The 15,230-nt window shown below is 31.9% G+C and overlaps 1 protein-coding gene across 2 annotated transcripts in view; it reads right to left on the reverse strand.

Annotated features, from left to right (window-relative positions):
- FBXO11 (F-box protein 11) overlaps positions 1–15,230 on the reverse strand; it is a 73,697-nt gene that overhangs the window by 30,728 nt on the left and 27,739 nt on the right. For both annotated transcript variants that reach the window (XR_001344216.2, XM_014431817.3), the window contains exons 5-7: positions 13,534–13,758; positions 7,152–7,396; positions 600–903 (exon numbers count right to left, since the gene is read on the reverse strand). Coding sequence is in view for 1 of the 2 variants with exons in the window: in XM_014431817.3 (XP_014287303.1) it covers positions 600–903; positions 7,152–7,396; positions 13,534–13,758 (774 nt within the window). In the remaining variant the exon portion in view is untranslated. The remainder of the gene's footprint in view (positions 1–599; positions 904–7,151; positions 7,397–13,533; positions 13,759–15,230) is intronic.

Genomic DNA, 15,230 nt, shown 5'->3' on the forward strand with positions numbered 1-15,230 from the left:
AGAGAGAGAGAGAGAGAGAGAGAGAGAGAGAGAGGAACAATGTTTTGTATTTTCCCTATTGAGTACAACTTTCCCTCTCCATTACACACATTAAGAAATAAATGTAAAAATGGTTCTTTCACATGAAGTGGAGTAGGAGGCCATATGTTTAACTAAACCAATGTTTTTACCTGATATTTTTCCGAGAGAGGTATTGGGACACCATTTGGTACGTTCCACTTCGAATCAAGCCCAGAAAGAAACCCATTTATAAAACAGTTGTCACATAACTGCGAATAAGGATAATGTTGCTTATCTTGATTTACTTAAAAACCCCGCTTCAATGAACATGAATAACCATGAAACATTTTTTTTTTAATAAATAAGAATAAGAAATGTACAGTGTTAAACTAGAAAAAATATTTCTTATGACTTTAAATTATTTGTTATAATTACTTATTGCGTAAAAGATGGGTAGTAAATAATTTAGCAAAGAGACAAATGGTATGTAAAAGCTTTAAATTTAAAAAAAATAAATAAAAAAGCCTTAAATCATATTCTTTAAAATTCCTTTATTAGCAAAAAAAAAATTAATAATTATGATTACGATTTAATTTTACCATAAATGTTATTGTGTTCAATGAGACCTCGCCCTTCTCCAAATATATATACTCCACCTTGCTGGCCATTATATATTTCATTTCGTCTAATTGTAGGGTTACTGTTGGAGGTAATCCAAACTCCAGCAAAATTATTTGAGTGGATTCTGTTATCAATAAATTGACCAAGGCCATTTTCGTGAACATAGATACCACCCGTCTGCCCATGATGTATTTCACACTGAACAACAGTTGGATTGGCACCAGCTTTCACTTCAAATCCAGCTATTCTATTATTATGAATGTCATTTGCCTCAAAAAAGCCCTGAAATAAAAAATAATTATAAATCATGATACGGGATCAAATAGACGAACACTATTATTACTTTTTTATCAGTCAATAATAAAATGAAAAAGACCTTAAGATAATTAAAACTAATCTGAGGATATTTCGCCAATAGTAGCATTATATCTAAGGCCTTTCAACACAGTTAAGAACAAACCAGTAGATATTTTGTCAGTGGAAGCACTATCAAAACTACAAACTTGCTGTTAATACTAAAAACAAGCCGTATAAAATGATTGGTGAGTTGCAGCTTCCTATTTAATTTCTTATTTAAAGTTTCAAAATAAATAACATAGAATTTATTTGAATTTGCAGTTTACCATAAATTTAATTGCTGAAATTGAAATTATTTTAATTATACAACTTTAAACATCTTACACCATTAACATTTTAAAATTATTTAAATAAAAAAATATTTACATCCAGAAATATTTATTCCATGCATATAGAATGAAATTAACCAAACTATTTCAGTAACCGGACTAGAAATGGCTTTGATTTGTCCAAATAATACACTCTAGTCTATGCTAAATTGTACATAGTATCTGACTGACTCCTTACCAAGTGAAAAAGAGCAGTTAGGTACCCTCTTCTTTGAACAAGACAGCAAATTTAATACTTGGGGTCCTAGGATACCTATAATAATGAAATGAGGATAGAAACCAGAAGAAGAATATCAGCAAACTATAAAACATACTTTGAACTTGAAGGAAAATTAAAACATCTTATGACTGCTTCATATTTTTCTTTGGGGTTCACAGACACATGCATATTTCTGACTACATCAACTTAAAGTGGCTTTATCGCTCTTTCCAAAGGCAATACATACATGGTTCATTCTTATTCCAATCCCTAAGAAATAATAAGCCTTCCTTATCACTGAACTCCCAACATTGAGTTCCCCAATCCACTCCTTGAATATGAAACTCAGCCAATTAGTATTTATACTCCATCTGCTGCTTCCTTTAACAAATACTTTCTTATCTGTTCCTCCTCTTTTTGAAATTTCTTGTCTATTTATGTCCGTAATACTCCTTCCATAACTTCCTTCAAATATCAACTATTTTTTCACCTTAAATTCCAATTTTCTAACCAAATATAAAATTTATATAATAACAATCTGATTATTTGAGATTCATAGCTATACGATAAGTAATCTTTTATATTCATTGTTTTTGTTCTATAGCTATACGATAAGTAATCTTTTATATTCATTGTTTTTGTTCTTAGAGGACTTGGTCGCAAAATAAATATTATCTTCATTCATTTAAACAACAATTAATATGGGTTGAAACACTTGTCAATTAGGGTTATCATGAGAACAAAACACTAATATGCCCAGTCCTAACAGCCACGTATCGTGGAGACCTTGTCAAAAACCAAGCAAGTGTAGCAAAATTTTATACTTGAGGAGATTCTTGGCCAAATAATTAGAAAAGTTCTTATAAGTGGAAGAATGAGCAGGAGCAACCTGGAAATTTATAACCTGTGAAGTGAGCCAATTCATTCAGATTGTCAGAGTCTATTCAACCTATTCATATTCAGATAGTACTAGGAGTTTGAAAGAGGAAATGTTGGGAAAGGATACTCTAAGATTAGGTTGTCCAGCTTCATTAATGCTGTTCGGAAACTAGCACTTTGAAGCATTCTATGAAATCATTTTCAAGTCAGGAAGCTTTGTTGTACTCTTAAAGCCCCACAGACTTGACTGGAGCTCAGATGGTGAATTGCATCTCATGATGCAGGCATTAAAGTGCTGAGAAGTTCAACCATGGAAATGTCTCTAATGTAAAAAGTAGTAAAAAGTGATAAGTGATAAAATGTGGCATTACTACTATGATGTCCCAACTAAGATTCTTGAAGATAATACGTCCGTGACTGATAATCCAGATCTGTTAAGAAGAATTTTTATTTTTTATTGTCAGGGTTCTGTGATAGAAACATAGAAGACTGACACAGGCAAGTCGTTCACTGAGGAACGTCTCTCTAAATTGATGTAAACTCTCCTGAAACTTCAGCCAAATTCAAGAATGGATATATGGTTCCTTCATCATGATCATTGTTTGCATCCTTTTAAAGTTTATACACAGGAATACAACTGTTAAAGCACCCTTCCTAAAGCCCAGATTTCAGCTCCCTGTAACTTCGCGCATTTCCATCGGGAGAAAAAGTGGCTGATAGGGAGGCATTTCACAAGCTATGAGGACCTTTTGAGGGCTTGGGATGTCAATGTGACCAAATTCCAAGAGAAACATGGTGATGTTACAATGCAGACTTGTTTATAGAGAAGCATGTGTGTGTAAATATTGATGTTTACTAAAACTAACAATTATGATTAGAAGGACAGGAAAAATTCATTTGACCTTGACACTATTTCTTTTAAAACTATGTATTCTAGGAATCTAAATGGTTTGATGACATTAATTTTTATATCCGGATATTCAAAACAATTAACGTTTGATGTTTCCACAATATTTGTTACTCTACCCCCCCTTGGTGCACCTTGAAAAGTCCAAAAGGTTCTAGTGTCGGGTTTAGAGGAAAGGGAAGAAAGTGTTGCATAATGACACTTTTCTTAAATATCTCAGGACTTATGAGGTTTGGAGCAAAACTGTTTGAATAAAGAATTAAAGTACAAATGAGATCATTGAAAACTAATGATTGCATGATAAGGGAGGGGCATGAAGCCTTCTATGATAGTCTCATGGTTTAATGTGATACCAATCACTTCCTTCAATCATTGAAGTAATGATGTAAAAGATTAAAAAAACATTCCGGTTTAAAAAATATAACACATTTATTTTAGTCCTGAAAGCTTCTCTTTCCGCAGGTGTAATGGATTCTGATATTGTTGACTGTAACAGAATGTTTGATAAAGGAGTTGCAGCTAAAAGTAAGGTTGAAGGTAAGCAATTCAAGGATATTCACTAGAAACAAAAATTGTGTTTAATATTTGACTACTGCAAGTAAATCTATCTCATTGTTCAATAATGTTATCCCTGTTAACCCCATCATCTCTTCCATCAAATGACAGCACATTTAACATAGAGGCTTAACTGAAAGAGATATGTAATTATAAGACATCTGGCAACCCTCCAGCCCTTTCAAATGAAAATGGCTTGATAAGGAAGAGTTCCAGTTTACTGTTTATTATTATGTAGCCTGAGTAGAAAAAAAATTAGACGAAGTTCAAATTTCTCAAAGTGGTGCAAGTCACATCATAAACACAGAACATCACTATCCTGTCTTGTAGCAATATACTACTTCCTTTCAGACCGTATGCAAACAGCCTGTTGTGTTGGTATTTGGTCATTATGGCATGCAAACTGTAGTGTTTGATGGCTACAGTGGAATGAATACTTCAGTGAAATAAATTTAGAATGAGGTTTAGCCTCTGGCTTCTGTTTTCAATGGTTACATATGAGATGTCCTCCAACTATGATGTATCTCATAACTCTTGAAGGAGCAGGAATTTAATGGCCCATTGTAGAAGTCTTCATGCCTCTGCCTGATGTCAAGCCACCACTAGTTTTCCATGATCTCTCTAGTACTCGCTCAATAAACAAATCACTCGAATCCCACACCAAAATGTTTTCCATTTTTCCAAAAGTAAATTGATATTGTATAACAAACTTAGAAATTTTTTCTCATTAAATGTATTTATTAGCTGTAGGGATAAATGAGCAAATGTTGTGCAGTTAAGGTGGCCGCATGAGCAAAAGTATGGAAAATTTTGAGTTATACAATGTAAATGCCAAAATAAAGATAAAATCTTCCCCTTCACTCTTATCACATTTTATCCTCAAATTTAACTATATAATCAGAAATCAATCAATAAACAAGTTAATAGAAATTTAAAAGTATTTAAGCTCAATTTTCACAAAAATGAAAATTCAACCTATTTTGTTAAAATGATATTTCAGAAACAGTTGGGGTTAGAACAAAAAAAAATTAATTACATTTTTTATTAAGAAAATTTAATGAACATTCATTTTAAAAGACATAGTTTTTCTCTAAACCTCATAATTCCTGAGAAATTTGAGAAAAAAGTGCTATTTCTCAAATCATTTCACACCTTATCCCTCAAACCCAATGCTGGAACCTCCGGGATTTCACTTTGTCAACACCAGAACTGTTTTTTAAATTCCTAGGTTTGATAATTTTTTTTTCTGACAACACTCCATTAAGTGTAAATGTGAAACATGACTTTACATATGCAGAAATATTCGGCCTGAAAAAGGATGAGTTGAATGGAGAATTTAGAAGGCTACACAATTCCTAATTGCAGGAACTACACTAGTAAGTATCATTCAGGTTATATAGCACTGAGGTGAATAATGTAAGTGTATAAGGTTGAAGGGCTTAGTAACGAATGGATCCTTAAAATATTAATAAACATTGAACCGATTGGTATAAATTTAAGGGGTAGACTGAAATGTAGAAGGGAGAATTGTGTCAAGACTGATTTTATAGATTTGGGTTTGGACTGGCATCACTGGACAGATGTATCCAGACAGCGTGATGTCCGTCATCTTCCAAGCCAGCCCTGACGAAGGCTAGAAATTCTGGCCAAAACATTGGCACTAATAAATAATTTTTTTAACTTATTTGTGTTATTCTCTGACTGCACCTCTAACCATCTTCTCCTCACATATATTATCCACGGTCATCTATCTTCTCACCATTATATAGACAGTGATTGGTGGTATTGCCATCTTTGGGTTAGTCAAGCCTTTATTATTACTATTATTAAATAGACAGAATATGGAAAATCAGTCCTATTAAGTAAGGAACCCTGAAATTTACTTCACTTATTTGCGCAATAATGTTTCAGGGAAAATTTATAATGGATAATGAAGTCATAATACTTCATTATGTAGAAAGTATATAGATAATTGATTTAATGGTTGTAAGCATCATTATAATTTACTATTATTAGCATATTATTGCTGGTAAATTTATGTGTTCAATTTGAGGTTCCATGATCTAATAAATTATCCTCCTGTCTTTTATTCCGTAGATTTTTTAAATTATTTCAACCTTAAGTATCAAAACTTCTCATTCATTACATTTAAGAATGTGTAGAGCTAATGATAAAAACAAACTACATTAAATTTGAGAATAAAGAGTAAAAAATATAATAGGCAGAGGGTCAAATAACCTGGTACAATCCTAACTAGATAAATTCTTCTGTCTTAACGTTAAGGTGAACTAGCCACATGGAGAGGATAATGAGGAGCAGATCTAAACTAACATTTTATAATAAACAAAAACCAATATTTTATAAAATGCAATAAGTTTATATACATATTAAAGATCATTTGATTACTCTGCAAATAAATAATTTTATTTCATGGGAAAAAGTAAAACTTTTTCAATTATCTAGGAACAGCTTAGTATTGTGAGAAGCTTCTTTGTAGATCATATAAAATTAATAAAATAAGATATCAGTATTAATATTTTTCATTTGATAGTTTTGTGGTATCGATACTTACCAATCAATATTTTATAGGTATCAATACAGGAGTCCAACACAACTGCTACCACTATTTTGGGACATATGACGTACTTTTCTTTTATTTTTGTCATAGTGCAGGTATATTGATGAAAAGAATATTGATACTTTTCATCTGATGTTATCAGATATCGATACTTTCCATTCAATATTAAATATCAATAATTCAAATATAATATAATAAAATTCCTAACTAAGGATAGTAATGGAATGAATTTGTTTCAATAGGTAGGTAGTGACTTAAACAATCCAACCCCAGAGGAATTACAAATTCATTTTATTAACAACTTCTGTTTTCATCTGTAGGCCCAGATTTTAGTTAAAACAGATTTATTGGAAAATTATATTACCATTCATCTTCTTTGTTCATTACTTTTTTAAGGATTATAATTATAATGATGAGAATATAGTTGACTGTGAATAATTTATATGAGAAGATGGTTGGGGTGTGGTCAGAGAATAACACAAATAAGTTTAAAAATTTATTTATTAGTGCTAAAATTTTGGCCAGAATTTCTAGCCTTCATCAGAGCCAACAAATAAAAACATTATAATTATAACATATTTAATTATATTTAAAGTAAAGAAGAAAAAAAAATGTATTTTTTCAAAGAAATTATTTATTTAAATAAAGATTTGGGCCCTAATTATAATTACAAATATAGCCTTTACATAATGAAATTTCCATAGCTAAAAAAAAATATTTACTAACCAATCCATTGTCAAATGTAAAAATTCCAACATCTCTTCCATGGTGTATATGATTCCTTCTCATAATAGGGTTGGCATAATTCTTAACCCAAATACCAGCAAGAGCATTCCTTGAAATTTCATTGTCTTCATATGTACCATGCGCATAATCAGTGACATACAACCCAACATTTTCGCAATCGCTTATGTCACAATGCTTTATAACAGGAGCAGCTCCTTGGCCACTGACACATACAGCAGCTCCAACTAAAAAAAAGTAATAGGGCTTGTACTATGAATTGGATTCTAACAACATTCTGAAGATATTGCAGCTTTAATAATTAAACTATTTTTATACCAACACCTAAAAAAAAAAGAAGAAAAATAACAAAAACACCTATGATTGCTCACTCAAATACATCATCAAAAGGACCTAATAACATAGGATAAGTGTTAAATTTTAATCTTGATGATGAGCATGATACTAAAAAGAATTAGACCATTGAAAAATTTATTAGGAACAGGCTCTCTTAAAGAAAAATTCAAAAAGGGAAGATAAAAAAACCCAGCAAAATGCAAGAATGTTCATTAAATTTATTTACACCTTAAGAATAGCATTCTTGATCTTAGAACCCAAAGTCAGTAAAAAGCATTTTTGTAAAATTTGATGAAAAACAAATTTTCTATGAAATAAATTTTAAATGAAATACTAGACAAAAATCATTAAGTTATGAAAACAATAAATTATGGCACATTTTAATGTCCAATAACTTAAAAGTATTTTGGAGAGTACAGAAGGAATATAAAGGACACCTTTCCAGCACATACTTTTTTGGATGTAATTCTGCTTTTGGAGTCGTTAACAACGGGTCACTTTGTTTTCCCCAGGACTTTTTCCTAACAATATTATTATACAGGACCCACTTATCAATCTCTTTAAAAATGGATCATTAACATTGTGTTTCAGGAGGGAATCGCTAATGGATATGCGTTCCAATAAATTCTTTTCCGTCAAATTGTGAGGAACCCACATATCACTTCGAGAAACATATCCTGCAGCCCCAAAATGATTTGAGACACTTGCATGAGATATGTTAAGTGTTTCTGCATTATCCCGTGTCGTAGAGTGAAGGTTGTATGCGACCAATGCTTGAATTTGGTCATCAACAGTTAAAGGACAACCCGAGCGCTTTGCATCTAGTCTTCCAAGTCAACATTTCCGGTTCTGAACTGAGCAAACCACTTACGGACAGTGCTTTCTTCTAAGGCATCATCGCCATACACACTGCAAATTTCGTTAACCGCCTGTGCAGTGGATTTTCATTTTTGGAAATAAAAAATCATTAAATGACGGAAATGAATTTTTTTCTCTTCCATTTTGAGCAAGCAAAATACCACTTAAAGATAAAGAATCTCGGTTGAAACTGATGCATAAAAGCACCTTAACTAATCCCATATAATACTCAGAACATTGAAACATTCCTTAGATTATGATTGATTCAGGGATTAAACTAAAGATTATGAGCCTAAAGGATTTATCCAACTATTCCAAAATCTTATCACTCCAACCGACTGCAAGTGTGAAAACCTGATGGATTGGAACAATTGAGTATTTGTTGGGTACAAAGGTTTTCACTCTATTTAGCATGGAATGGCCAGCCAGTCTGTTATTCATAAATAATAATTTATTATATTGTTTATAATAATTATATTAACTAAAAATTGTTTAGTTAATTATTAACAAAAATAGGTAATAATTCAAGGTGAATAATTGATTCTAAAATGATTTGTAAAACAATCTTAATTAACTTCTTATGTTCAGTTAAAACCATATTGATCTTAATAATTGTAGGTTGAGTAGTTAAATAAACATTTTGCTCTTTTGAGTCATTTACTTCTTAATTTTTAAGTCTAATGTTGACCTCAGTGACATCTAACATCCCTTGTGGGGAAAGAACAGCTAAGTAATTTGTGATAGCAGAAACTAAAGAAGTCAAGAACATCTTGAATGAATGAAGTGTTAAAGAACTTAGCTACGAAGACTGCTATCAATGCCATCAATGAGTTTGAGGAAAGGAAAATTGAGAGCAGACACATGACACAGTATTCGTTAATTTGATTAAATTAAAGATAAGGTGGTAAGAATTTTTTTCTTTACATACTAAAATAGGCAATCTTATTTGATTTGAAAATGCGGATCTGGAAACTGAGATCAACGAAACAGAAAAGTTTAAAAATCTTTAGATTCATAATCTGAACAGAGAAGCAATGACAACCTGTCTGCATGTATTGGAGCAGGATATAGAAGTAATATTAAAATTACCAATGCCCTAAAATTGAGTTTCAGAAATTTTATGGCAACATTTGTAACTGGTTAGGTTATGGACCCATTTAAAAAAATATCCATGAAGAAGATGAACTAGATAATGTAGAAAAAACTGTAAGAAAAATCAATTCAAGTCACTGATATAAGATCAGGAACAAAAGAAAGTTTAAAATGTGGTATTACAGCTTTCCATTCACTTGGTGGGACTCTGATGAGATAATTGGATAAAAATGAGTGTTCAAAAACTATACTCATAACAAGTGAGCTCTCAACAGAAAAGAAATGAATGTGGCAAAACAAACGGAATAGTACATCCTAGGCACAGTACTTAAAGTTGTTAAAGTGAAACAACAGTCAGAAAGAGGGAGAAGAACATAAAACGTTGTACAGCAGCAAAGAAGAGATGAAAGAACTTCAGAAGATGAATTAAGATACATTTTGATAGGTTTGTACAAAATCAAAGTATGAAATACCTAATCCCAGTATGAAATAACTAGGACTGATGCAACAACAGTAACTCCCATGGCTAGAAAGAGAAGATTAATGGGGAGTTTTTGTTTAAATAGAGTTACAAAAATAGGAGAATTAACTGCAGAAGGATTATGGAATCATGAAAAGAGCAGCTCTGTTATGTCAACGCCGTTCTTCTAAACTTTTGGTGGTGACGCAATGGAGGGAAGTACTGAGCTGGTTGAGACTTCCCAGGTTAATACAGCTAAAGGAAGATAATCTTACAACAATCCCACTCACGTTGTAAACTGAAGACTCTGTAACCAGCAGAGACTGTGGAAGAAGCTCTGAAAAAGTTTTAATTCAGAGGATCAGGGACAAATGCCTTTTAGTTACTAGTCTATGGAATTGCTGAGATCTTCAGTAGTTGGCAAGGTTGTCTCAATAGGAAAAGAGAACTTAAAAAGACATGGCAGGATTATCACCAGAGTGGAGAAGATAGTCACTGGCAAGGCAGGATGTACAAAAGTCATAAAGCTCAAGACACAAAACAGAATGTTATGCCGACCTATTCAGCAAGAATTTGACCTTGGAGTATTTTAGTAGTATATTGCTTTTAACTTCAGGATCTTAACTGATGAGGAGTCTATCTTAGCTTGCTGAAATTAGGTTATATCTATATATCTTCGGGCTCAACCACTTCAGGAGAGGAATTCCCATCAATTTGGGCCAACTAGTCAATGCCAACTGAGGCGAGAAAGACAAAGTACATTAGAGGGGTAAAATGCTATTAATTTTTTTAAAAATTGTAATTTGTATTTTGAAATTATGAGTTTTTAACCTTTTAAGCCAACTGTTGACTCCATTTACACCAAAAGATAAAATGAACCAAAATATTTTTACAGGACTTTAACACCTAAGCCTATAAATGTGTCTGAAATGAGGTAAGTAAGTCTATCAGGCCAAAAATTAACAAGACATCAGAGAGATGATGACTGATCAACAAGAGGTATCAGAAGTGGTAGATTGGCCATGCCAAACGATTTTTGGTTAATGGCTTGCACTATTGAATGTTAAATCGAACGAAACACAAAGGGTTAAGTAAGTATCGAAGTAACTTGTATTTTAATATAACTTAAAAAGTGTAGTTTCAGTTGTCAGACTTTTTGTTTTGAACTTTATAATTTAGAAGTTTTATAATTAATGAAATTAACTTCATTATTATAACAATTGCAATCAACTATGGAAGATGAAACTTCTGTTCTATGCAATGGTTTTGAGTTTATCGAACCACCACATGAAGATCAAGTGAATGATGCAATCCCAAAACTAAAAAAACAAAAGAATCCCAAGATCTAACAGTACAGCTACATAACTTTTGAAAGCTGGGGACAACGAGTTGTATAAAGTTATAAGTGACCTTCTTCATAACATTTGGATATATTACAGAGGAATGGTACACAGGTGTTACCATCACCCTCTATAAAAAGGTAGATCAAACCAATTGCATAATTATTGTGACACAGCTCTCTTGAACTGCATATACACAGTCATCATCTATCAGAGGCTACTTCCTTATGCAGAAAGGAACGTACTGCTGGTATAGGGTTGCCCTAAGGTACAGCGGGGGGAAAGAAGGATAAAAAAAAAAGAGAGATTGTTGAGACTAACATATAACTTTGTATAGCTTTCTTATATATTAGTTCATTTAAAGAATATAAATATTAATTAAAAGGAAATAAAAGTTTAGTGGATTTATGTTTGTTTAAAATTTTCTCTATTTTTTTTTTTTAGTTGATATTAAATTATTTAATGCTCCAGTTATTGTAGGTCAAACCAATTTTATCAAATGTAATTTTAAGAGTTACATTAATACGCACATTGGAATATTTGATACAGTAAATATTCTAAAATATGTTCTTACCAACCTTTTCCATTTTATTAAAAAAAAAGTGACTAAAATTGTCAATTAACCACTAATTTTTTTTTTTTTAACCAATGAAAAATCAATACAATGGTCATGTTTACAAATTTATTAACATGAATAAATAGTGAACCGAAAATATACGATTGCACTAACATCTTCCACATAAACACTGTTTCAGCACTGAATTGTAAATTTTCCTTCACTTTAAATGCACTTTCTTCAAAATACCTGCAGAACAGAGGCCAGGCCAAGGGGTCCTCCCCTCTACTCAGAACTAGAGTCACCACTATCACTTACTGGGTTACCAGCTCAAATTTCTCATTTACATTCCAATGACCCTCATAAATAGGGCCACACTAAAAGCCGTAGAAGCTAGTATTACTACTTGCAGGTATGATAAAAATCCTGCCTCCTGACACTAAAAAATGGAGTGGATAGTATGTTTCTTGAGATTATTTTCACTCCTACTACATCAGTTAGCTCCATTCTATTGTTCCAAAATTTCATTTAAAGAGATCATTGATGACCAGTCTTAGAATTGAGTAATTCGTAGAATATGATGGTGGTATTATAAGTCTGATTATGTGTTTCAGACGATTAAGAAACATCATTAATACAGAGGAAAAGTGATATTTCAAGAAATATTAACAGATTAAGGTATGCGATATGCGAACTAAAATGCAGATGGCATTTCAATCAGCTTGGACAACCAATGGGTAGTCCGCAAAATAATAGATAAAGGTTCGAGCCCTATGTGAAAGTGACACTGGACCGACATTATGAGAAGTAGCAAATGGGGAAGGAGGTCAAAAGATCTTTATTATATTAAGCAATGAAAGCTCACTCCCTCAGACTTTTGGCTTGTTTATCCAATACATAAGTGATTTATATAAAAGAGTGATCCATTTATACAGAAATTATGAATACACTGCACATGTTATAAATGGAAATATAAAGCTACAAGCAAGCTTAAATACTCACAGCCATATTTAAGATATTAGCCAATTATAAAAGTTAGTTCAGGTGATCTTACTCACAACAATTTTCTGTATGTCACATCGACCTGATCAATATTTGTTTGTGGTCATGCTCTGCCATGTACATTAAGAAAATATCATAAAAGTGTCATAGCAGAAAATGTTACAGCCAACATGTCACCAAATAGTGTTTTGGCGGTGGACAACCAGACCTACAAGTTAATAAAGAGGTGAAGATGCAGATACACCCTGGATGATGGTCTGGCCCAGAAACAGAGTAACGTTTACAATACCCAACCCCAAATGATCACCAGGTATCAGGGCCTATCCAACCCATGTCACAAGACAAATTATCATGTGCCCCATCTGTACATAAAAGAATGAAACCGTGTTCTTTCATTGTTAATGCTTAGGCAAAGAAAAGGATGAGACAGACTAGACTGTGGGGCATAACTTTCCAAAAAGCCAGGCCAAACCGATGATATCTAATGACAAAAAGTGACATGCAGTAATGAACTACACTGACTGCTACCATTATCAGGAAGTTATAAATCAAGAAACAAAACTGGAGGGCCCTAAAAGTGGCTTAAAACATAACCAATTAAATAAAATAAAAGACACAGTTCTTTAAAAAACGTAACCACGATAAAGAAAAAAAATAATACATTATTTACTTAATAAAAAAACTAAAATTATTACAATTTTTGAAACGAAATGCAATTACCAACTGAAGTGCTTCTTATAATACAATGGTCAATAGTAGGACTACAGTTTTCTCCTACTTCCAAACAATAGTGTTTATGGTGTGGAACAGTAGAGGCGACATCAGGGGTAAACTTTAAAGTGAGGTGACCAGCATATGCAGATTTAGCACCATCGCCAAACATCATAGTAGAACCTGATTGCCTTTCTAAAACTACTGATTCTGCAACATTCCCAGCAGCCGCTCCTGAAATATTATTAGTATAATTTTAAATCAGTAACCACAATTAATCAGTTAAATAATTTTTATAGGTAAAAAAAAAAATCTTGAAATCACTGTTTTAACAGTTATTGCTTTGAAAGTATAGTAATTTGAAAAAAGATTAATGTAATTATAGAATCATGGATTTGAAAGGAATGGAAAGAAAATAATAGAATATCAACAATTTATTTCAGAAAAAAATACCTAAATAAATGTTGTTTTTTTCCTTCATTTATTAGGAACTAATAAATAAATAATTACATAACTTTCATTACCATTCATATCCAGAAAATGAGGAATCACTTATTTTTTAAATAAGTAGAGAATGTATGATACAAATAAGGTTGTGATTAATATGCTGCAAACGACAAGTAAAAATAAACCTAAAAAAAATTATGAAAAATTATTTCTTATCTAGAAATTCATGGTGAGAAAACTGGGACATGGTGATTTGTCAAGGCAATGGTTCAATAGGAATAAGGAAAGGTACAAATATAAAGAGATTCTGTAAGTCAATCGACTACTATTCATTATCATCTAACAACTCAATGAACCACCATTTATAAGGCTCTAAATTGATTTTTAAATCAATCGATTATCAAAAGGATATAGTGAAAATGAGAGAATAACCAGTCATGGAAACTAGCAAAATAAAACTATTTGTTAGATTAATCTAGTTGTAGCTGGCTGAAGCATCTTCAACATTTACTACACTTTTAGAAGATAAGTACAGTAGCTTTTATATTCATGAAATGGTGTATAAAGGCCCTTTAATAATTTATTTTTTATAAATCTTACATCTATAATATTATATTTTATCTTCCATTAATATCGACTAACTACTATCTACTTAATTTATTGTTATATACGTTATCAAGTTTGTTTATTATTATTTAATTTTAATTTTGTTAATCTGAGTTATGGTTGCTATCCCGTTTTTTGTTTTTTTCAGCCCTGATGAAGACCTGAAATTCAGGTCGAAACGTCATCACAAATAAATATTTTTTGTTTATTTGTGTATTTTTGCTGACCGCACCCCCAAACATCTTCTCCTCATTTCCAAACAAACTTTATTGAAGACAAGATGATAATAATCCAAACAACCAAAAGTAGATACAAAATTTTCAGTAAAGATAATTTTTTAATATGTCTGCGATGGTTTTGTTGACATGGTTGATGGGCTTGCATGGCATGAAGTAGAGCCACATCATTGGTTAGGGGTAGCCTCACTAAGTTTAATCTTTCTACAAGTTTTTACAAATATTCCATGCCAAAGTTCATAAATAGCTTGTATTGCAATATCTCCTCCACACAAGTGAACCAGAAAACGGGCCACTGCATTCACTTCTGATGTAACTCAAGGGTGAAGAAATTAGTAATCCTTCTCTCATAGAATCAAATTGTAGAAAATTTTATGAAATGAAATGAAATGAAAAAATAACTTTATTCTGGGACAT

Source organism: Halyomorpha halys, unplaced genomic scaffold (assembly GCF_000696795.3).
Source record: "Halyomorpha halys isolate HHAL.00 unplaced genomic scaffold, Hhal_1.1 Scaffold1008.1, whole genome shotgun sequence".
Classification (NCBI taxonomy): domain Eukaryota; kingdom Metazoa; phylum Arthropoda; class Insecta; order Hemiptera; family Pentatomidae; genus Halyomorpha; species Halyomorpha halys.